The sequence below is a fragment of the Haemorhous mexicanus genome, chromosome 24 (genome assembly GCF_027477595.1).
Source record: "Haemorhous mexicanus isolate bHaeMex1 chromosome 24, bHaeMex1.pri, whole genome shotgun sequence".
Taxonomy (NCBI): domain Eukaryota; kingdom Metazoa; phylum Chordata; class Aves; order Passeriformes; family Fringillidae; genus Haemorhous; species Haemorhous mexicanus.
Window position 1 is genome coordinate 4,097,523 of NC_082364.1, and position 24,217 is coordinate 4,121,739.

The following is a 24,217-nucleotide window of genomic DNA, read 5'->3' on the forward strand; positions in this document are numbered from 1 at the left end:
CATCCTACCTTTGCTGTCGCCATATCAGACGTCTCCATGCTTTCTGCTTGGCCTAGCAGTGAACAAGGGCATCAGGGGAGAAGGGAGGGAGGGAGGGGAGAGAAAGGGAAAGTCAAAAGAGGATGAAGAACAACAGGCAAACAACCTGCCAGGAGGAGGAGAACAATGAAAGTCGCTTCGGGGTTAGTGCCGAGAGTCTGCCCCCCAGAGAAGGGCAGGAAAAGTGTCTCAGGGGGATGGCCCCGGGTTAGGAACTCGTTTGGAGCCTGGCACAAGACCTGAGCCACTGCCATGCCCCCAACTCCTCCCCCTGCCACCACCCAAGGGTCCAGCAGGAGGGACAGAGAGGACCCTGCTCCTCCTGCTGCTGCTCCCAGCTTCCTTCCCAGGCTGAGCTCCTGCAGGGAGCTGGGGAAAACCCAACTTCCAGTGAGCAGGGAATAACCCAGCCTGCAGTGAGCAGGGAACAACCCAGCTCCCAGTGAGCCAGGGACAATCCAGCCTGCAGTGAGAAGGGAACAATCCAGCCTGCAGGGAGAAGGGAACAACCCAGCTCCCAGTGAGCAGGGAACAACCCAGCCTGCAGTGAGCCAGGGACAACCCAGGCTGCAGTGAGCCAGGGACAACCCAGGCTGCAGTGAGAAGGGAATAACCCAGCCTGCAGTGAGCTGGGGAAGAACCCAGCCTGCAGTGAGCAGGGAACAACCCAGCTTGGGGTGAGCCAGGGAACAACCCAGCCTGCACTGAGCAGGGGAAGAATCCAGATTGCACTGAGCAGGGGAACAGCCCAGCCTGCAGGGAGAAGGGGAAGAACCCAGTCTGGAGTGAGCTGGAGCCCAGCCTGCAGTGACCCAGGGGAACAACCCAGCTTCCAGCCAGCTGGGGAACAACCCAGCCTGCAGTGAGCAGGGAACAGCCCAGCTCCCAGTGAGCAGGGAATAACCCAGCCTGCAGTGAGCAGGGAATAACCCAGCACCCGGTGAGCAGGGAACAGCCCAGCCTCAGCCAGCTGCTCATCCTCCCTCCCTCTCTGCAAGAAGGGAGAGTCACACAGCCCACCCCACCCACCCCGAGTGGGCATTTCAGGAGTCAGGAGGAAAGCAGGTGGGTTCTGGGCAGTGCACAGGTACAGGAGGAGTGCTCACACACGAGGGGTGGATGTGGGGAGGGCAGAGAAGAGTGGGGGGGACAGGCAGGCAGGTGAAGCAGCGATGGTGCAGAACAGCCATACCAGAGACCACGCACGGGCACGCTGCAGAACGCGGGCTGCAGGCTGCTCAGCTGCATCCCCCTGAGCACACTCACCTCACAGGACACCCTCAAACGACTGGGCCTGACCTAGTAACTCTTTGGTGCACGCTGAGCTCGGGCTGGAGGCACCAAAGCCCCCGGGAAGGTGCGCTCAGTGCCAGCATCAGGAGGCATCCGTAGCTGCGTGGCCCTGCCCGGATTGGCGGAGCACGGTGACTTCACGCCGCCCCACTCATCCCCCAGCTTCTCCCTGCCGGTCCTCCTGGCCTACTTTGCTCCAGGAAATCAGCCTGGAGCCTGTGAGGCAGCCCAGCAGCTCCCCAGAGCGCCCTGGCAGCGGGCAGGCAGAGCAGAGGGAGGCAGGGAAAACGCTGCAGAGCTCAGGCAGATCCAAGCCTCCGAGGGCGAGCACATCGCTGCCTCAAAGTGCTGCCTGAAAGTGCTTATTCATCCCCCGGTGCTCAGGCACGCAGCAGGAGCACGCAGAGACCCACAGAGGGATTTATGGCAGGCTTTGGACACACCGAGGGCTTTGGACACACCAAAGGGCTTTGGACACACCAAAGGGCAGCTCTGCCTCTGCAAAACCAGAGCGCTGCTGCTGCCCTAGGCACAGGCACTGCCACGCACGGTCACACCCCAGGGAGCCGACCCACGGGGCTTTGGTATATTCAATATTTAACTCACAGCCCAGGCAAACCCTTGGGAGTTTATTATAGTCACTATTTCACAGCCCTGGCAGACCCACAAGGGTTTATTATATTCAATATTCCACAGCCATGGCAGACCCACAAGGGTTTGGTATATTCAATATTCCACAGCCCTGGCAGACCCACAAGGGTTTGGTATATTCAATATTTCACAGCCCTGGCAGACCCACGAGGGTTTGGTATATTCAATATTCCACAGCCCTGGCAGACCCACAAGGGTTTGGTATACTCAATATTTCACAACCCTGGCAGACCCACAGGGCTTTGGTATATTCAATATTTATCTCACAGCCCAGGCAAACCCATGGGAGTTTATTATAGTCACTATTTCACAGCCCTGGCAGACCCACGAGGATTTGGTATATTCAATATTTAACTTACAGCCCTGGCAGATCCACAGGGATTTGTTATATTCTATATTTCACAGCCCTGGCAGTGAAATATAGAAATATAGAAAACAAGGGTTTGGTATATTCAATATTTTACAGACCCCCGGGGGTTTAATATATTCAATATTTTACAGCTGTGGCAGACCCATGGGGATTTAGTACATTCAATATTTCACAGCCCTGGCAGACCCAGGGGGGTTTGGTATATTCAATATTTCACAACCCTGCAGACCCAGGGGGGGTTTAGTATATTCAGTATCTTACAGCTGTGGCAGACTCACAGGGTTTTATTACATTCAGTATTTTACAGCCCTGGTAGACCCCTGGGAGTTTATTATATTCACTGTTTTACAGCCCTGGCAGACCCAAGGGGATTTAGTATATCCAGTATTTGACAGCCCTGGCAGACCCAGGGGGTTTAATATATTCAATATTTAACGTACAGCCCCAGGAGACCCACGGGGTTTGGTTTTTCTATAATTTACAGCTGTAGCAGATCCACAGGGGTTTATTCTATTCAGTATTTTTCAGCCATGGCAGACCCATGAGGGTTTGGTACATTCAATATTTCACAGCCCTGGCAGACCCACAAGGGTTTGGTATATTCAATATTTAACTTACAGCCCTGGCAGATCCACAAGGGTTTACTATATTCAGTATTTTTCAGCCATGGCATACCCAGGGGAGTTTGGGTATATTCAATATTTCACAGCCCTGGCAGACCCACAAGGGTTTATTATATTCAATATTTCACAGCCCTGGCAGGCCAGGGGGGTTTGGAATATTCAATATTTAACTTACAGCCCTGGCAGACCCACAAGGGTTTATTATATTCAATATTTCACAGCCCTGGCAGGCCAGGGGGGTTTGGAATATTCAATATTTAACTTACAGCCATGGCAGACCCACAAGGGTTTATTCTATTCAGTACTTTTCAGCCATGGCAGACCCACAAGGGTTTGGTATATTCAATATTTCACAGCCCTGGCAGACCCAGGGGAGTTTGGAATATTCAATATTTAACTTACAGCCATGGCAGACCCACAAGGGTTTATTCTATTCAATATTTCACAGCCCTGGCAGACCCACAGGGGTTTGGAATATTCAATATTTAACTTACAGCCCTGGCAGACCCACAGGGGTTTATTCTATTCAGTATTTTTCAGCCATGGCAGACCCACAAGGGTTTATTATATTCAGTATCTGACAGCCCTGGCAGGCCAGGGGGGTTTGGTATATTCAATATTTCACAGCCCTGGCAGGCCAGGGGGGTTTGGAATATTCAATATTCCACATCAGCCTGTGCTGGGGGGCAGTGGCACAGATGTCACCCTGCTGCAGAGGGTGCAGCAGGCTGGGGACAGGCAGGAGCCCTCAGCACCAGGGCAGCCCTAGGGAGGGCCAGCAGCACAGACAGGGCTCCTGCCCTGGCCCACAGAAATGTGGATTTTGGCCTGTTTGTGCTGCCATGTGCTCACACATGCCTGCACACACCCAGGCTGGCACTCTGCTCCTTTGTGCTCAGAGTGCACAAACCCGGGAAGAGAGGAGCTTTGGATGGGATTTTGGGAAGGAATCCTTCCCTGGCTGTGGCTGCCCCATCCCTGGCAGTGCTCAAGGCTGGGCTGGACAGGGCTTGGAGCACCCAGGGAGGGTGGAAGGTGTCCCTGCCATGGGACTGCATGGCTGTAAGGTCCCTTCCATCCCAAACCATTCCATGATTCCATGGAATACAGCCAACCAGGGACATGAAGCCCCTCTTCTGAACACTTCTTTCAGCCTCCCAATGCATCCAGTGCAGACACAGAGATCCACCAACAGCAAATCCACACCCTCTGCTCCCCAGCCCCTCTTTCACAAATCCACAGATGCCCCTTAATGACATTTCTACTCCAAGCTCACAACAGCGTGGGAAGGAGAAAAAAAAAGCACAACAGCTTCATGAAGGACCTTCAGCAAATCCTGAGCTAAAGAATCATAATTTTGCAGTTCAGAAAAAGTCAAACTTCCACGTTTCAGCCTCTTCACAGCAGAGGCTCCCTGTGGCTGCAGCAGCTCCTGAACTTAAAAGCAAACAGGAAACATCTCCTGAGGAAGTGCAGCAAGGGAACAGCCCACTGTGAAATGCCTGAGCTCCGGGGAGGAATTCCAGGCTCTATAAATAGCCACAGCCACGGTCCTGCTAGCCCGGGGTTCCAGCTCCTGATTGCCCAAAAGGATTCCTCAGCAGTCAGAACACTGCTCCTGTAAGCACTGCCCTTGCAGCAGGCACAGCTCCCAGCCAGCAGGGCATCCTCTGCATGGCTCACTCTCCCCACAGCAGCCTCACCTCTCAAAGGCTCCCAGGGACCAAAAAATTCCCTTTTTCAAGCGCCCAGCAGTGCAAACAAAGGGCTGAGGAGGCTCAGACAGATTAATTTGCAGGGAAAGGTGCATGACCTGCAGGCAGGGAATTCAGTGTGCTGCCTGAGAGGCACTGCTTCAGCCACACTGTGATTGTCCCATATGGCAAAAGAAAGAAAAGGCTGCAGGAGTTAGGGAAGCACCAAAAAACCCCTCTGTGGGTCTGTGAAATGCATGCAAAGCAAAACCTGTTAGAGACAGAACCAGTGGGAGGGAAATTAGGAACAAATCAGGAAATGTTACGGGGAGAGAGGAAGGACTGCTACAGAGAGTGTCAGAATGTGAGGAGGAGAGAGATGGATGGTATGCACCTTGGTTACAGGTGTACAGACCCCCAGGAAAGTGTGGCAGGTGGGCACAGTCCCGAGTCCTCCCCGAAGGTGGCAGCGATCTGCAGCGCTGCAGGTGCCATCACAGCCAGCCAGGGCACACCTCCATCTCCCTGGGAAAAAAACCTCGGCAGGGACTCCCTCTGCACGGCAGCAGCTGGGAAGTCACATGAGGCTTCATTTCCAGCAAAAAAAAAAAAAAAAAAAAAGCATTTTTCTCTCTCTCTCTCTCTCTTGGCATGATGGGAGCTGTAGTTCCATGGCCAGGGCAGAGAGCCCTGAGAGCCATTTCTGAGCTGTGGCTGCAGTCTCTGCCCTGGAGCTGGGGTCCTGGGAGGGAGGGGAAAGTGAAGCAGCAGCACAGCACCTCCAGCTACTTAGAGAGTGGAAAAAACCAGCCCTCCATCAAAAGGAGGAAAATCATTCTCCAGAGAGACTTGGGGATAGGAGGAATATTTGTGTCGGGAGAATGAGGGGCAGCACCAGGGAGGTAAGGAAGCTGGGATGATTCAGGTTGTAACTGCTGCTTTCTTGAGCAATAGTGGAATAAAAAAATCCTGCTTTCACACTGTCTTTTGGCTCTTTGCCTCCCCTCATTGTCCTGCCTGTTAGAACTCAGCCTTCCTTTTGCCTGAGGTGGTGCAAGAACCTCTCCCAGCCCGGGAAAGGCTCAGTCACCCTGCAAAGCTGGGTAACAGAACTCTGTGACTCATGGCACACCTCAGAGAGAAATCCCCCTTCTCCTTTGCTGGTCAATTCAAAGGAAAGCCATTTCCTAATCTTTGCCTTCACTGCCAAGAAGGTGCAGCCACTGTGAGCAGGCAGCAAGAGGTCACTGCCTCGGGCAGAAATCTTGGGGCCAGATGGGTTTTGTTCTTAGAGACAAGGAGATCCTGAATTATCTCAGGTCTGAAATAATTCCCATCACACCACAGCCCAACACCTGAACAGGACAATATTTCCACACAGCTTCATGCTGAACATGCAGACTCCCCACACCAGGGTGCTTTCAAAGGCCTAAATAAAGCCTTCAGACCTGTTGGAACCCAAGTCTTTCCAGTCCATCAAGCTAAATCTTTCTATGCAGTCCAGCAGCCTGGAGTCCCTGGGCTGGCCCTGCCTGAGGGATCATCCATGGAGACACTGGAGAAACCAAACCTTCTGCTCCCATCTGGATCTGTGGGGTAGCTCCTGCAATATCCTATAAAAAAATAACCTCCAGTTTCAGATAAAGTGGTGAAGAACGCACACCAGATTATTTTTTTTTGGCTTTAAGAATAAAAGCCATTAGAGGGATAACTGCAGAGGAGGAGAAAGATCCTGAATCCTTCATTTCTGAAACCTGAGACAGGAGAAGGGAGCTAAAGAACACAGCTTGAGGCTGCAGAGAGGCATTTCAGAGCAGCCCTGAAAGCCTCCCCCAGCCCCTCCTGCAGGCTCGGGGGCTCTCCCAGGGACAGTGGCAACAACAGCAGGGCAGAACCAGGGCTGGCAACAGGAACAGAGGGCAGAGGATGGCCCTGACCCACAGAGCCCCCCTCCCCCGGGGAGCCCAGCATCAGTCCTGGTCTCTCAGGGCACTGATGGGTGGCAGGTGCTGCACAAAGCCCGAACTCATGTGAAGGAGCCTAAGCCTGGAGCAAAGATCCTTTTCCAGAGTAAAGAAATCATGAACTCTGACAGAGCTGGAAGCTTTGCCAGACCCCCCAAACAGGCCCAGATTCCCATGGGAATGGCACTGAAACAGCAGGAAGGGGCTCAGCAGAGCCAGCACTCAGCAGGCAAAGGTTTGGGGCAGGGCTCATGGAGGAAAAGGAAAGCAGGCAGCAGGGAGAGCTTCAGGAAACATTCTTAGGTAAAGTATTAGGTAAAAGGATTAGGTAAAAGTTGGAGGAGAAGAGGGACAAAAAGCAGAGGGGCTCAAGGACAGAGCTGGGCTGGTGCCATCCCAGTGCCCGACCTTGCTCCACACACAGCAGCACCTTCTCCCCAGGATGCACAACACGCTCTGCAGGGGCCAGGGGAGTCAGGGGAGGCAAAGAAGCAGAAGAAGAAAGGCAGAGGTCAGCGAGCACTCACACGGTTACAGTCATCTGCAGGAAGGGGGGATCTGTCCCAGGCCAGTCCCAGCAGCCTGAGGGAGCCTCCCTGCAGCAGCAGGGGAGGAAACACGGCTGGAGCCAAAGAGGATAAAATCCCAGCTGGGTTACACACGCACAGTGGGGCAGGGGGAAAAGCAGCACAGAGCCGTGACCTCGGAGTCCAGCGTGGAAGGATGCAGGGCTGCCAGGGGGGCAGCCCTGGGATGGTTTGGGGCTTGCTGTGGCCACTGCAGCCTGGCCCAGAGGAAGCAGCAGTGACGAGGCTGATGAGAGGGCAGAGCTGGGCAGGGAGCTGCACGGAGGAGCCGGGGCTGCGCAGGAGGCAGCGGGCTCTGCTCTGCTCTCAGGTTTCTCCCATCACAGGCAATTCCAGCTTAAAGGAGCAGCTGCCTTGGAGACTTCTGCCAGATGCAGTGCTGCTGTGGGGTAAGATGCAGAAAGCTGAGAGGATGGATTCTCTGCTCATTCGAGAGTTTGATGATAATGGTTACTGGAATGACATTCCCAAGGGCAGAGGTGACCCAGCACACTGCCCACTGCCAGCTTTCCCCAAATCTCCTGAAATGGCAGAAAACACCTGGTGAAAAGTGTGCCTGTGCAGCTCAGAAGGAAGTCAGGGGATGCCCAGCAGAGGTAAAGTCCACAAAATGATGTTCCACACTCCTCTTGAATGGTTGGTACCTCTCCTTTTGAGTGCTGGCTAGGAAATGTGAAGATGCACTCATTTCCTTCTGCCAGGTGCAGTGCTGCTGTGGGGTAAGATGCAGAAAGCTGAGAGGATGGATTCTCTGTAGAAACAAAGAGAGTTGGACTGTAATGGTTACTGGAATGGAATTCTCAAGGGCAGAAGTGACCCAGTACACTGCCCACTACCACTGCCCCAGCTTTCCCCAAATCTCCTGAAATGGCAGAAAACACCTGGTGAAAAGTGTGGGTGTTCAGCTCAGGAGGAAGCCAGGGGATGCCCTGCAGAGGTAAAATCCATGGAAGGATGTTCCTCTTGAATGGTTGGTGCCTCTCCTTTGGACTGCTGGCTAGGAAATGTGAAGATGCACTCATTCCCCAAGGTAACCACAGCAAATCTTTTCCTATTCCAAAGATTTACAGCACTGAAAGCACAGAACAGGCTGTGATGAGCTCTGTGTGTGTGCTGACTGCAAGGGCAGGAGGGAGCTGCTTTGTTCAGCTCTCTCCACCACAAATCCAGGAGGATCCTTCACCAAACCAGTGCAAAACACACAAACTCCCAGTTCAGACCAGTGGAATTTTTCTGTCCCGACAGAGAGTGAAGAAGACATGCCCTGCATTGAGCAGCTGCACTCAGAAAGAGCTGATGGCTGTAGGACCCAGAGGGCTCTGGAAGGACAGCAGCACAGGCATTCCAGCTGAAGGAAGCAATTCCCAGCTCCTTCCCAGCACTCACACCCTGCCCCAGCCCAGGGGAAGCTGAGGCAGCACCACTGGGCCTCAAGAGCAATTTCTCCTCCAGCTGCCAAGGCAGGAGGATCAGCATCCCCTGTGCCTCCAGCTCCCCTCAGCCAGGGCTGTGACAGCCAAAATCTCATTTATTGTGGGCCCAGATCCTCCAAAGAGTCAAGGGGGAGAACAAAAGGAAATATGCTGTAAAAAATAAAACTTTTTCTGCCCTCCAGTCCTGCCAATGTACTGGCTCCACAAGTGGGGTTTGTCTCACTATCCCTGCTCTATTTCTCCTCACCTGTGCATTTATCCTTTCCCTGCCCAGTGCACATCAAAGAAATCCCTACACATTCAGAGATTTTGCTCCATCTCATCCCCAAGTTTAAGAGAAGCTTGAAATCTCTGAGATTTTATTAAAACCAGAAGCAGATTAAAGCTGCAGCAACCCAAGGGGCTCCTACCCTGAGACATCCTTTGCACTCCACTGCTTTGAGCTAAGAATCCCTCTAAAAAGGGAAAAGATGGCACTGACTCCTCACAGACACCAGCAGCTAACTCAACTCTTCAGCACAAGAAGGGACACTCTGGGGTCCAGCTGGGATGTCTGACATCACATTTTAGAGTTTTATTAAGTGGATCCACATTTCCACCTCCCAGGAAGTCTTCTGAAATGGCAAACTCCCCTTTTAAATTGGATTTTGGCTGCAAAGAAGCTCAGGGATGTGTTCTGTTATGAGCATTCTCACATTTTATTTGTCTTCTCTGTTGGTTAGACCCACAGACGGAGTTCTGTTTGTCTAAGATCACTTTTCACTTCCCCTTAACCAGGTCCCAGAACATCCCCTAGGAAATTCTACACCCAAAAAATATTAACCAAATATTTCTGGCACAACAGCAAACCGGATTTGCAATGATTCACAAGGAAAAGATGTTAGGGGAAAAAAAAAAATGTTCCTGGAGGGCTGCACCCATCCCAGCCCACCTTAACTGAACAGCACCTCTGTGGCACTGCAGCCACCCCACACAGGGTGAGCACAGGGGACAAAGTCACTCCCAGAGGGTTTTTTTGTGCAGCAGGAGCACTAGGCACACTCATGGCATGAGTCACACGCTGCTCTCTGATGCCAGCCCAGCTGAAATGTTCCCAGCACCAAGGAAGGTGGGTTCCTGTGACAGGCACACAAAGAGGGGCTGCCCACACTCTGCTGCTGCTCAGGGAACTCTGCACTCCTTTCCAGCAGCCATTCATTCTGCTGTCATCACTAGCACTGCCAAAATTCCCAAATCCTTGGGGTTTGGGCACATGCAGTAAGGTTGGAAGGACAGTTCTAAGCCCCTGAAGCATCCCAGAGAGGGATTTTACCCTGGATTTCATCCAGCTTAACAAGGCATCCCTGTCAGATGAGGTGGGCAGCTCTGACCTCGAGATTGGAGTGACCTCCGGGTCACTCACAGCCATGAAAATTGGTGTGAGCAATGGAAAAGAACAGAAATATGCAAGTTACAGGCCCCAGGAAGCATCCCAGCCTCTTCTCCACCAGGACACTCCAAGCCAAGCCTGCAATGCAAACCCCTCCCTGCAGAAACCTGGCCACACAAACAGAATTGACATCAGGCTGCCCTGCAAACCTAAAACATTCTGTGCCCAAAAAAACCCTCCCAAAACCCTCCCCTCTGTGCCCAACAAACCCCAAACCCTCCCCTCTGTGTCCAACAAACCCCAAAACCCTCCCCTCTGTGCCCAACAAACCCAAAACCCTCCTTTCTGTGCCCAACAAACCCCAAACCCTCCCCTCTGTGCCCAACAAACCCAAACTCTCCTTTCTGTGCCCAACAAACCCAAACCCCTCTCTTCTGTGCCCAACCAACCCAAAACCCTCCCCTCTGTGCCCAACAAACCCCAAACCCCTCTGTTCTGTGCCCAACAAACCCCAAACCCTCCTTTCTGTGCCCAACAAACCCCAAATCCTCCCCTCTGTGCCCAACAAACCAAAACCCTCCTTTCTGTGCCCAACAAACCCCAAATCCTCCCCTCTGTGCCCAACAAACCCAAACCCTCCTTTCTGTGCCCAACAAACCCCAAACCCTCCTTTCTGTGCCCAACAAACCCAAACCCTCCTTTCTGTGCCCAACAAACCCCAAACCCTCCTTTCTGTGCCCAACAAACCCAAACCCTCCCCTCTGTGCCCAACAAACCCAAACCCTTCCTTCTGTGCCCAACAAACCCAAACCCCTCTCTTCTGTGCCCAACAAACCCAAACCCCTGTCTGTGCCCAACAAACCCAAACCCTCCCCTCTGTGCCCAACAAACCCCAAACCCCTCTATTCTGTGCCCAACAAACCCAAACCCCTTTCTGTGCCCAACAAACCCAAACCCCTCCTTTCTGTGCCCAACAAACCCAAACCCTCCTTTCTGTGCCCAACAAACCCCAAACCCTCCCCTCTGTGCCCAACAAACCCAAACCCTCCTTTCTGTGCCCAACAAACCCAAACCCTCCTTTCTGTGCCCAACAAACCCAAACCCTCCCTTCTGTGCCCAACAAACCCCAAACCCTCCCCTCTGTGCCCAACAAACCCAACCCCTCCCCTCTGTGCATCCCTGACAGCCCCAGCTCCAGCTGGGGGAAGCTGGGAGCAGCTGAGCTCTGTGAGCTCCCTGCTGGTTCATTTTCCAGCAGACCCGAAGTTTCAGTGCTGCAAGAGGAGCCCACCACAGCTTTGTCTCTCTCTCCTGGTCCTGCCCTGGATCAGGCCAACAACTGGAGCATTTCCAGACCATCCCAGGGAGCCCCACACCCCTCTCAGAACGGGCTCCCTCTCTCTGCTCGGCGCCGGGCGGGAGGAGGAGCGAGCAGAACAAATCTGAATTATTGCCCCCAAGGAGCAGCCCTGCTCTCCACGGCCAGCTGGCACCTCCCAGCAAGGGCAGCTTGGGAAAGCAGCCCTGAGCAGGGCAGCAGAGCTCAAACAGGAGCCAGGCTGCACCAGGGGCACTGCCAAGCAGGTGAGACACACCTGGAGACTCAGGGAGCACAGGGAAACACCTCTGGGTCACTCACAGCCGTGAAAATCGGTGTGAGTAATGGAAAAGAACAGAAATATGCAAGTTTACAGGCCCCAAAGCATCCCAGCCTTTCCTCCACCAGGACATTCCAAGAATCCCAGGGCACAGAGCTGATGGGTGCCCATGATTACAGCCTGGAATGAAGAGTGGCTCCACAGCAAAGCTCTGCTCTTGGAGCAGGAAGGGAGGGTAAGGAGCCTGCCCAGCGTCTCAGAGAAGGGAAAAGGGGCATTAAAGCACCTCTGCAGCTCCTCCTCGAGCTCCTGAGCAGCACTGGGAGTGCCTGCCCGGCCTGCCCTGCAGCCAGTGGCAGGCAGAGCACAGCAGGGCTGATCTCAGCCTGGCTAAGCCAGCCCACAAGAGTCAGAACCCCTCCAGAAAAGTCCAGAACTTTCAATAAAACCCAAAAGGAACAGTGGTGGCATCTGAGGAACAGAGGGCACGTGGTGTTTCCATTCACTGACCCTGCCAGGCTCACAACCCAAGGGGAGCAGAGGTGAGCTGAAGCTGCTCTTGTCAGCCAGAGGGGAGAGGGACAAAAAGGGACATAATCTAAATATTAACCATCTTTCTTACAATAAAAAAACCTTCCAGCAGTCTGGTTAAACTCTCTATTTAATATTAAGTCAAATTGGCTCAGAGTTTGGAGCTAGATTCAAATCCCAACTCAATTCCAAGGGATTGCAAAAGCACCAGGGCTCAGACCAGGGAGCCTGTGAGAGCTCCAAGTCCTGGCCAGAGGAGTTTTAAAAACCTCCCTGAAGATGATCCACCTGTGAGGGGAAAAGCTGCTCAGGGATCTGAGTGGATCAGGACCCTCCTGCCAAGGATCTCTGCTGGATCTTGGCAGGAAAAGGGGCTCAGATGCTGTGCCAAAGGGAAAAGGACAGAGGGAGAAAGATGCAGAATAAACAAACCCTAAGAACATCAAAAATATGGAATTTATCCATTTTCCAACTCTGACCTCCTTTCTGCTCTCCCCACAACTTCCTGGGAAAATTCAAGCAGCCAACAGAATTTCTTCAGCTGGTCTCTGTAGCAAGTTTCCCCTAATTCCCTTGAAAGCTGCCTGGTGGATTTTGGTGCATTATTTGAGAAATCTTGATGAGATTGCTCAGAGCAGCAGCAAGCCCTGCAGCCCTGGAACTGCAGAACTAGGAGCTGCACAGATTAAGGAACTAAAATGAGATGCAGGATAAATCAAAGACAGAGATCTTAAAGCCAACTGTGTTAAAGTTAACTTTAACTGTGCTTCCCCACTTCCTCCACTAGATATGATCTCTGTGTAAATCATTTGGATTTACAGCAGTGTAAATGTAAATAATTTTGATTTATTTGTTTTTTTATGTAAATAGTTTTTTTTATTATCTCTTATAAACTGCCACTCATTTCCCTCTCCTCCATTTCCAGCCTTGCTTTCCATGCTCTCCTCTCTTCAGCAGTTTCTCTCCTCCTTAGGCTGAGTCTAAGGACTGATCTTTCCTCTGCTTCAGTAGCTTAATTTTTAATTAAAACACACTTTGCATCCTCCAACCTGATGGTGCCTCGGACAAAGAACAAGTGCTTGGATCAAGCAGGGACAGGCTCATGAATTTGGGGTTAATCTGGTCGAAATTCAAGGCAATTCAGGCAGAACTTTGTCCCCTTTCAGTGGTTCTGGGGTCTCTTATGTGCACACGTCTCACCCAAATCTGTGGCTCAATCCCAGCCTTACCCACCCCTGGAATTATTTTAGCTCAAGCACAATCACTTGGACCCTCTGCCTGAATTTGTACCTACACAGCAGTGGTGTTTCAGCACCTCAGCAACTCAGCCTTAATTCCCCACCTCTGTTTTCCTGGGAGGTGAAAGAGGAATTCTGATTTTATAAATAGCACCACAAGTGACTCACCCGGGCAATCAGCAAAGAACCGAGCCCTGAATTCACCCCAAACCTCTTCCCAGCACATCCCACTAAATTCTCCCCCCAAAAACACCCAGAAAGGACATGATTATTCCAAAAGGAAGCGTGGCTCCCTCCCAGCACAGCCCAGGCAGGCAGAGCCAGAACTTACACGGATTTGCAGAGGGAAAGTTTTTTCCTCAGGGAGGAGACGCAGGGGTGGCACACCTGCCTGGCAGCTGTGCCACAGGATGCTGTGCCAGGGCAGGGCTTCTGGACCATGGCAGCACCTCCCAGCCCTGCAGGCACCCACAGCTCAGGGGAAGGACTGCAGAGAGCCCCGAGTGCTCCAGAGCAGGGCAGGCTGTTCAGCCTTCTCCAGCCTCCAGGAGCTGCCTCGGGAACCCCTGGCTGAGGAGGGAGCTGCACCAGCCGTGCCTGCGCTGAGGATCCTGCCTGGGAGGGTTCCAGCCATCCTCAGCTGTGTGTCCTTCCTTTCTCCATCTCACCATCAGCTCAGCAGCCCTTTGCTTTAGGCTGGGGCAGCTCCTTTCAGCTGTCCTGAGGCGGGTGCAGCTCGTTCCCTGCTCGGAGCATCCCGGGCTCCTCCTGCTCCTGCCCTCCTCTGGGATGCCAGGGCAGCGTGCCAAGGCAAGGTGCACCTTCCAGGGCACAGCACCTGGCTCCCTGCCCTCCTCTCTGCTCACATCCTCCAGCTCTGATGAAATCCTGGGTGTTTGTGGGGTTTTTAGGGGTTTTTTAAGTGCTGGTGTGCAATAGTCAATGGATAAGGGACCAGAACTGCCTTGGAGTTCTTCAAAGCAGAAGCTCAGAGCTTCAAATCTGTGCTACTGGTCAAAAAAATAACACCCAAAAGCAGCAAAAATAAATCCTCCTCATTCAGTTTCTGGGGGATCTAAAGGATTCAAATGCCTCAGAAACAATCTTCATCTGTGTTATTTATTAGAGCAGACAGCAAGCCCTCAAAGGCTCTGTCAGCCTCCTCACCAATTCTTACATCAAAGGTGTGTTTGAGTCACTTTTTGGTGAAGTTCCATGAGCACAAACCACCAATAACCAAAGGAAAGCTATGCCAGTGGAGGCTGAGGGAATTACATCAGCAATGAGACCAAAAAACCAGCAGAAAAGGTAAATTACTATCCCACACATGGATAATTTTAGGATCCATGCAAATAGAAGTTAATTGTAATTACATTTAGGCAGCAGGAACATTGCTGATCCTAAATATGAGAGGTCAGCAGGCTCAGCATTGCTCTGGCTTTGCATAAATAGTTTTCTATTTATGCAAAGAGTTTTCTATTTATTTCTAGAGATCTTCCTGTGCTGCTGAAATCAGCCCCTTCCAGCCAGGAAAATATTGTTATCACCAACCTAAATGCTCCCTTTAAAATCCCCCAGAAGCAGGCAGCACTTCCAAAGGGTTCCCTGCTGCCTCACCCAGAGATGTATCAACAAATCCTCAGCCTGCTCCACCTGTGGAATTCCAGCTGAAATGGAATTTCACCTCACCCCGAGGTGATGCCCTCAGAACCCCCCTGCTTTGCTGTCCCACTCCATTTCCTGGCTGCCAGCAGTGGCCTGTCAGTCAATTAGGGATGTTCTGTTAATTAGCCTGGGCTCCACAGCCACGGGGAGATGGATAATTGGAGTGAAACACGGAGGAGAAGGTGAGCTACAGCTCCCAAGTGCTGATTCTGAGCCAAAACCCCTGGTGGGGTATGGAATTTTACCATGGGATATTAATTGGCTCCTCAGGGTCCCTCTCAGTTCCTGCTGTTTCAGGGGCTGGATGCATTTCCCCACTTTGGAGCTGATGAAAAACACAGCTAACTCTCCTAAAACCAACATAAATCGCATTTCTTCTTAGCTGGCACTGAGAAGTGCAAGGAAAATAAATCAGTGCTAACTCAGGGCTCACATCGTGCCCAGCACAAGGAAACTCAGCAGATTCAGGCTCAAAACTTGACCTACAAGATGCAGCAAAACTCCTCACCAAAGCAACATCCATAAATCATGCACCCAAACAAGCACCAAAAATCAGTTTTCAACAGCTTTTGTGCCAATGCTGCAACTTGAAACTGTCATTAATCAACCCAAATTAAAGTTTCTTCTGGAACTTCACAGCAGTTCTCACCCAGGTGCTGCACACAAGTTAACCCAGCTTAAATCTGGAGCTCAGGATTGCCACAACACTTCAAAACCACCAAGCTCAGAGGTGTCTTTGCTGAGGAAATGATCCACCCAGGGAATTCCATCTGTGGGCTTTTAAGGTAATTGTCAGCACACAGCCCATCTGCTGAAGCTGCTGCAGCAGCTGAAGTTTGGGGAATGAGCCCCAAAAGAAAATTCTGGCTCTTTCAGGGGCTGGATGCATTGTGCCATGTTCAAGGTGGTGAAAAATCAGCTTTTTAGACAAAAAATTTTGGCTGGATGCATTGTCCCACATTCAAAGTGATGAAAAATCAGCTTTTCAGACAAAAATTCTGGCTGGATGCACTGTTCCGTGTTCAAGGTGATGATGAATGCACCCTTTTAGACACTGATAAGAGCAATTTAAATCCCATTTTTTGTTAACCAGCGGTGAGAAATGCAAGGAGGTGGAAGCAGCTCAGCAGGTGAGGCTCCCCTGGGCGCTCCCAGCACACTCACCTGTCCTCAGGCATGGAGGGGCTCAGGAACCGGGCAGAGTCATCGTCGTGGCTGCTCTGCTGGCTGCTCTGCTGGCTGCTGGAACACAAAACAGGCTCAGTCAGAGCTGGGCAACCTCCTGGGGACAGCCAGCTTCCCCCCTGATCTCACAGAGCAGCTCTGGGAGCTCTGGGACACTCGGCTTAAATCCACATTGAAACACAGACAGAGCTGGGTAACCCCCTGTAGAACACAGCTTAAATCCAGATTGAGGAGAACAGATCTGTCTGACCTCCTCTGGAACACTCAGCCTAAATCCAGATTGAGGAAAAACAGATCTGTCTGACCTCCTCTGGAACACTCTGCCTAAATCCAGATTGAGGAGAACAGCTTTGGGACCTCTGGAACACTCAGCTGTAAACCCAGATCTCACAAAACAGCTTTGGGACCTTTGGAACTAAGCTGAAATCGAAATCATAGAAAACAGATCTGTCTCACCTCCTCTGGAACACTCAGCTTCAATCCACATCACAAAAAAAAAAACCAGATTTGTGACCTCATGAACTTTGTGACCTCTGGAACTCAGCTTTGTGACCTCTTTAAACTTACTCAGATTAAATCCAGATCTCAAAAACCAGCTTTGGGACTATGATCTGAAATCCAGATCATGGAAAACAGATCTGTCTGACCTCCTCTGGAACACTCAGCTTCAATCCAGATCACAAAAAAAAAAACCCAGCTTTGGGACCTCTGGAACTTTGTGACCTCTGGAACTTTGTGACCTCTGGAACTCAGCTTTGTGACCTCTTTAAATTTACTCAGTTTAAATCCAGATCTCACAAACCAGCTTTGGGAGCTCTGGAACACTCAGCTTAAATCCAGATCATAGAAAACAGATCTGTCTGATCTCCTCTGGAACACTCAGCTTAAATCCAGATTGAGGAAAACACAGATAGAGTTGGGGAACCTCCTCTAAAACACTCAGCTTCAATCCAGATCACAAAAAAAAACCCCAGCTTTGTGACCTCTGGAACTTTGTGACCTCTGGAACTTTGTGACCTCTGGAACTCAGCTTTGCGACCTCTTTAAACTTACTCAGCTTAAATCACTCATCTTAAATCCAGATCTCACAAACCAGCTTTGAGACCTCTGGAACACTCATCTTAAATCCAGATCGTAGAAAACAGATCTGTCTGATCTCCTCTGGAACACTCAGCTTAAATCCAGATTGAGGAAAACATCTTTGTGACCCCTGGAACACTCAGTTTAAATCTAGGTCAAAGAAAACACAGATAGAGATGAGTAACCTCTAAAACACTCAGTTTAAAGCCAGATTAAAACAGTTTAAAATAGCTTTGGGAGCTCTGGAACACTCAGTTTAAATCCAGATTGAGGAAAACACAGATAGAGCTGGGGAACCTCCTCTAAAACACTCAGCTTCAATCCAGACTGAGCAAAACAGATCTGTCTGACTCCTTTGGAACACTCAATTCTAAATCCAGATCGAGGAGAACACAGACAGAGCTGGGTAACTCCTCTGGAACACTCAGTTTAAATGCAGATCCCAGAAAACATCTTTGTGACCTCTGGAACACTCAAATTCAGATGGAGGAGAACACAAACAGCTGTTTGGCCTCCTTTGGAACACTCAGCTTTAAATCCAGATTACAAAAAACACCTTTGTGACCTCTGGAACACTGAGCTGTAAATTCAGATTACAAAAAACACCTTTGTGACCTCTGGAACACTGAGCTGTAAATTCAGATTACAGAAAACACCTTTGTGACCTCTGGAACACTGAGCTGCAAATTCAGATCCCAGAAAACATCTTTGTGACCTCTGGAACACTGAGTGCAAATCCAGATGGAGGGAAACAGATCTTTGTGACCTCTGGAACACTCAATTTTAAATCCAGATCAAGAAAAACACAGACAGAGCTGGGTAACTCCTCTGGAACACTCAACTGTAAATCCAGATCAGAAAACAACTTTGTGACCTCTGGAACACTCAACTGTAAACCCAGATTACAGAAAATATCTTTAGAACCTCTGAACACTCAGTTTAAATCCAGATCCCAGAAAACATCTTTGTGACCTCTGGAACATTCAAATTCAGATGGAGGAGAACACAGAGCTGTTTGACCTCCTTTGGAACACTCAGCTGTAAACCCAGATTACAGAAAACATCTTTAGAACCTCTGGAACACTCAATTTTAAATCCAGATGGAGGGAAACAGATCTTTGTGACCTCTGGAACACTCAATTTTAAATCCAGATGGAGGGAAACAGATCTTTGTGACCTCTGGAACACTCAATTTTAAATCCAGATTGAGGAAAACACAGAGCTGGGGCTGGGTAACCCCTCTGGAACACTCAGCTATAAACCCAGATCAGAAAACATCTTTGTGACCTCTGGAACACTCAACTGTAAACCCAGATTACAGAAAATATCTTTAGAACCTCTGGAACACTCAGTTTAAATGCAGATCCCAGAAAACAACTTTGTGACCTCTGGAACACTCGAATTCAGATGGAGGAGAACACAAACAGCTGTTTGACCTCCTTTGGAACACTCAGCTGTAAACCCAGATTACAGAAAACATCTTTGTGACCTCTGGAACACTCAATTTTAAATCCAGATGGAGGGAAACAGATCTTTGTGAGCTCTGGAACACTCAATTTTAAATCCAGATGGAGGAAAACACAGAGCTGGGGCTGGGTAACCCCTCTGAACACTCAGCTATAAACCCAGATCAGAAAACATCTTTGTGACCTCTGGAACACTCAACTATAAACCCAGCTTACAGAAAACATCTTTATAACCTCTGGAACACTCAATTTTAAATCCTGATGAGGAAAACAGATCTTTGTGACCTCTGGAACACTCAGCTATAAACCCAGCTTACAGAAAACATCTTTGTGACTCTGGCACACCCAGTGCCAACCCAGATCCCAGCAAACACAAGGCTCACGCTCCACGTTTGGGGTTGAGAGGAGGAACCAGGAGGAGCCACTGAGCCTAAATCTGATTCCCAGCCAGCACGAGGCTTTGGAGTCTCTCAGTCTCCCTGGGTGACACTGCTGAGAACCCCCTGAAAGAGAAAAGTGACCTTGCACATCAGCTGGGCATCATTTCTTCCAGGCAAACACTCCAACCCCGAGCTGCTGGGTGTTCACACCCTGCCCAGGCCCGGGTAGAAGCAGAAAAGAGCAGTAAAAAACCAATTTTTGAAGTGGCCAGCGCTGAATCTCTGGCCAGACTTGCAAGCTGAGCCCACAAGATGTCACTGTCCCCCCTGCAAAGGCCCTTCTGGGGGCAGTAATTGCATTTCCTGCGCCTTTATCCCTGCAGCTCTCCCGTGGCAGCTGCAGGGGCTGCTCAGCTCCTGCTGCAGCTGGTTCTGCTGCAGGGGAGCCTGGAGGGGCTCCCGGGCAGCTTCCCCTGCTCTGCTCTGCAGTCACAGCCCAGCAGCAGCACAAACTCGGCTGGGAGCTCAGCCTGGGATGTCTGCTGGCAGGAGCTCAGCCCAAACCTTCAACCCAGCTCAGGGATTCATGCACCGCTGCCTGCAGCCACAGCCCTGCTGCACACAGACCTGCCCAGCACAGAAATGCAACTGTGGGATCAAAGAAACCAAACAAATTGCACCTGCCATTCCAAAGAGCGAGTTTGATCCAGCAGCATCTGTTTTGGGGGGAAACAGCTCCAAAACTGCAACTAGCACATTTCCTTAAAGTGGAATAATTCAACTTTATAACTGATAAATTAAATTGATAAATCAAATTATAGTAATAATTTTTAAAAATAGCACATTTCCATAAAGTGTAACAATTAAACTTGATAACTGATGAATTAAATTTATTAATTAAATTATAATGATAATTGAAACAAATAGCACACTTCCTTAAAGTGGAATAGTTAAACTTGACAATTGATAAATTAAATTTATCCATTAAACTGATAAATTAAATTATATTGATAATTTAAACAAATAGCACATTTCCATGAAGTGGAATAATTAAATTTGATCATTAATAAATTAAATGCATAAATTAAATTGATACATTAAATTATATTGATAATTTAAACAAACAGCACATTTCCATAAAGTGCAATAATTAAAGTTGACAATTGATAAATTAAATTGATAAATTAAATTATATTGATAATTTAAACAAATAGCACATTTCCTTAAAGTGTAATAATTAAACCTGAAAATTGATAACTTAAATTTATAAATTAAATTGATACATTAAATTATATTAATAATTTAAACAAATAGCGCATTTCCTTAAAGTGAAATAATTAAACTTGATCATTGATAAATTAAATTTATAAATTAAATTGATACATTAAATTATATAGATAATTTCAACAAATAGCACATTTTCATAAAGTGGAATAATTAAACTTGATAACTGATAAATTAAATTGATAAATTAGATTCTATTGATAATTTAAAGAAATAAAGGGAGAGGTTTTCTCTCCTCCCTTCTGTTTTTGCCAAAGAATTTCCAGTTTTCTGCAAGGAATGAAAAGCCAGTTAATCTAAATTTCATTCAGTGTTTTCCTCAGCCACCTTCCTTTCACCAGCTGCTTCTCTGGGGCCACCAAGGGCTGCACCTTATTGAAATGACCTTTCTGAGAGGCCAGCACCTGGATGGGGACACCTTTGGGACACCTCACCTGGCACTGAGCACCCTTTGTGCCCCAGAGCACGGGTACAGCCAGGAGAGAGGAGAGGAGAGGAGAGGAGAGGAGAGGAGAGGAGAGGAGAGGAGAGGAGAGGAGAGGAGAGGAGAGGAGAGGAGAGGAGAGGAGAGGAGAGGAGAGGAGAGGAGAGGAGAGGAGAGGAGAGGAGAGGAGAGGAGAGGAGAGGAGAGGAGAGGAGAGGAGAGGAGAGGAGAGGAGAGGAGAGGAGAGGAGAGGAGAGGAGAGCAGAGCAGAGCAGAGCAGAGGAGAGGAGAGGAGAGCAGGCTGAAGCTTCCAGGAAAGTGAAATCAGCTATCAACGGCCATAAAAATCCTTAAAAGCCAATATAGAAACCAGCCTGTGAGGCTGGGCTCAGGAAAGCACCACACCCCTGCAAGGAGGGAAGGAGAATTCTGTACTGGCTCCCAGCTGGAATTCCACAGCTGGGCAAGAACAACACATTCCTAAAAGCAAATAAACCCTTGTCTTACACTTCTGGGCTGGAAATCAACAGCTGGGTAAGAGCAATGCATTCCCAAAAGCAAATAAATATATTTTTAAATTTCTGAGCTTCATTGTGGCCCACTGGGCTGGGGAAGAGCACAGAGGGAACCACATCTGCCCTCTGCCAAAGAATTCCCCTTTTTGATCAGAGGAAGCATTGCAGAGATTATTTCTCTAATTTATCATTTCTGCATAGGAAACCCTCCCACCAAAACCTTCCCAATTCAGTTCAGATGGACCCAAACTCACCCAGGGAGAGTTCCCAGACTGTCCCAGGCCAGCAGGGCTGGGAGCAGCAAATAAAGCAAATAAAGCTTTTTCTTGCACTTCTGAACTGCAAATCAACAGCTGGGTAAGAGCAATGCATTCCTAAAAACAAATAAATATATTTTTAGATTTCTGAGCTTCATTGTGACCCACTGGGCTGGGGAAGAGCAGAGAGGGAACCACATCTGCCCTCTGCCAAAGAATTCCCCTTTCGATCAGAGGAAGCATTGCAGAGATAATTTCCCTAATTTATCATTTCTGCATAGAAAACCCTCCTACCAAAATTTCCATTTCAGTTCAGATGGACCCAAACTCACCCAGGGAGAGTTCCCAGACTGTCCCAGGCCAGCAGGGCTGGGAGCAGCAAATAAAGCAAATAAAGCTTTTTCTTGCACTTAAATCAACAGCTGGGTAAGAGCAATGCATTCCTAAAAGCAAATAAATATATTTTTAAACTTCTGAGCTTCATTGTGGCCCACTGGGCTGGGGAAGAGTACAGAGGGAACCACATCTGCCCTCTGCCAAAGAATTCCCCTTTTTGATCAGAGGAAGCATTGCAGAGATAATTTCTCTAATTTCTTCTTTCTGCATAGAAAACCCTCCTACCAAAATTTCCATTTCAGTTCAGATGGACCCAAACTCACCCAGGGAGAGTTCCCAGACTGTCCCAGGCCAGCAGGGCTGGGAGCAGCAAATAAATATATTTTTTTTTGCATTTCTGAGCTTCATTGTGGCCCACTGGGCTGGGGAAGAGCAGGGATTATTTCTCTAATTTATCATTTCTGCATAGAAAACCCTCCCACCAAAATTTCCAATTCAGTTCAGATGGACCCAAACTCACCCAGGGAGAGTTCCCAGACTGTCCCAGGCCAGCAGGGCTGGGAGCAGCAAATAAAGCAAACAAAGCAAATAAAGCTTTTCTTGCACTTCTGAGCTGCAAATCAACAGCTGGGTAAGAGCAATGCATTCCTAAAAGCAAATAAATATATTTTTTTGCATTTCTGAGCTTCATTGTGGCCCACTGGGCTGGGGAAGAATTGCTGGGATTATTTCTCTAATTTATCATTTCTGCATAGAAAACCCTCCCACCAAAACCTCTCATTTCAGTTCAGATGGACCCAAACTCACCCAGGGAGAGTTCCCAGACTGTCCCAGGCCAGCAGGGCTGGGAGCAGCAAATAAAGCAAATAAAGCTTTTTCTTGCACTTAAATCAACAGCTGGGTAAGAGCAATGCATTCCTAAAAGCAAATAAATATATTTTTAAACTTCTGAGCTTCATTGTGGCCCACTGGGCTGGGGAAGAGTACAGAGGGAACCACATCTGCCCTCTGCCAAAGAATTCCCCTTTTTGATCAGAGGAAGCATTGCAGAGATAATTTCTCTAATTTCTTCTTTCTGCATAGAAAACCCTCCCACCAAAATTTCCATTTCAGTTCAGATGGGACCAAACTCACCCAGGGAGAGTTCCCGGACTGTCCCAGGCCAGCAGGGCTGGGAGCAGCAAATAAATATATTTTTTTTTTGCATTTCTGAGCTTCATTGTGGCCCACTGGGCTGGGGAAGAGCAGGGATTATTTCTCTAATTTATCATTTCTGCATAGAAAACCCTCCCACCAAACCTTCCCAATTCAGTTCAGATGGACCCAAACTCACCAGGGAGAGTTCCCAGACTGTCCCAGGCCAGCAGGGCTGGGAGCAGCACGTGCAAACTCCCCCTGGGGCAGCTCCAATGAACCTTAGACCTCTTCCTCTCCATCCAGCCCATAAAGTTCACATTCCAAAGGAAGGTTTAAAATTTAACAGCAGCCAGGTACTGCAGCTCATTGGAATTCAACACCTCAGCTCCTGCTTGTGAGCAATTAAAAACTCCCAGGAAAATCACTTCTCACCCCCCTGTCCCTTGCAGAAAGCTTTGGGAGCTTCTCCCACCACATGGAATCATTTCAGCCTTCTGGTTAGGAGGCAGTGAGGCTGTTAAATTCACTGAAATGCTCAGAGCCCGTTGTTTGTGATGTTTTTCAGTCCATTTGAGGATAACCTGCTATTAAGTGTTCCTTTGGAGCAGTTAAATGACAATTTCCAACATGGGATAATGACGGGAGATGAAGGAAGGTGGGATTTGTTCTGAGGAACAACGAGGAAAAAAAGTCTTCAGGCAGAATTTTGTACGCACAAAGGCAAAAAAAGCTGGATAAAACCCTCAGGAAATCAGCAAAACTGATTCTCTCATTGCTTGGCTCAGCAGTGAGAAACTTGAATTTGGGAAAGGTTTAAACCTGAATTTGGGAAAGGTTTAAACCTGAATTTGGGAAAGGTTTAAACTTCAATTTGGACAAAGTTTAAACTTGAATTTGGGAAAGGTTTGAACCTGAATTTGGGAAAGGTTTAAACTTGAATTTGGACGAGGTTTAAACTTGAATTTGGACGAGGGTTAAACTTGAATTTGGGAAAGGTTTAAATCTTCATTTCTAGGCTCAGCAGTGAGAAACTTGAATTTGGGAAAGGTTTAAACTTGAATTTGGGAAAGGTTTAAACTAGAATTTGGGAAAGGTTTA

At 49.0% G+C, this 24,217-nt stretch overlaps 1 protein-coding gene across 7 annotated transcripts in view; it reads right to left on the reverse strand.

The window, feature by feature from the left end:
* The window catches only part of GRAMD1B (GRAM domain containing 1B), a 123,354-nt gene that overhangs the window by 87,786 nt on the left and 11,351 nt on the right, over positions 1 to 24,217 (reverse strand). For 2 of the 7 annotated variants that reach the window (XM_059867285.1, XM_059867287.1), the window contains one exon: positions 16,220 to 16,297. In XM_059867285.1, coding sequence (XP_059723268.1) covers positions 16,220 to 16,297 — 78 coding nt within the window. Of the gene's footprint in view, positions 1 to 8; positions 53 to 5,064; positions 5,202 to 16,219; positions 16,298 to 24,217 lie in introns of those variants that run through there. The other 5 variants (XM_059867294.1, XM_059867295.1, XM_059867286.1 and 2 more) reach the window with 5 other exon arrangements.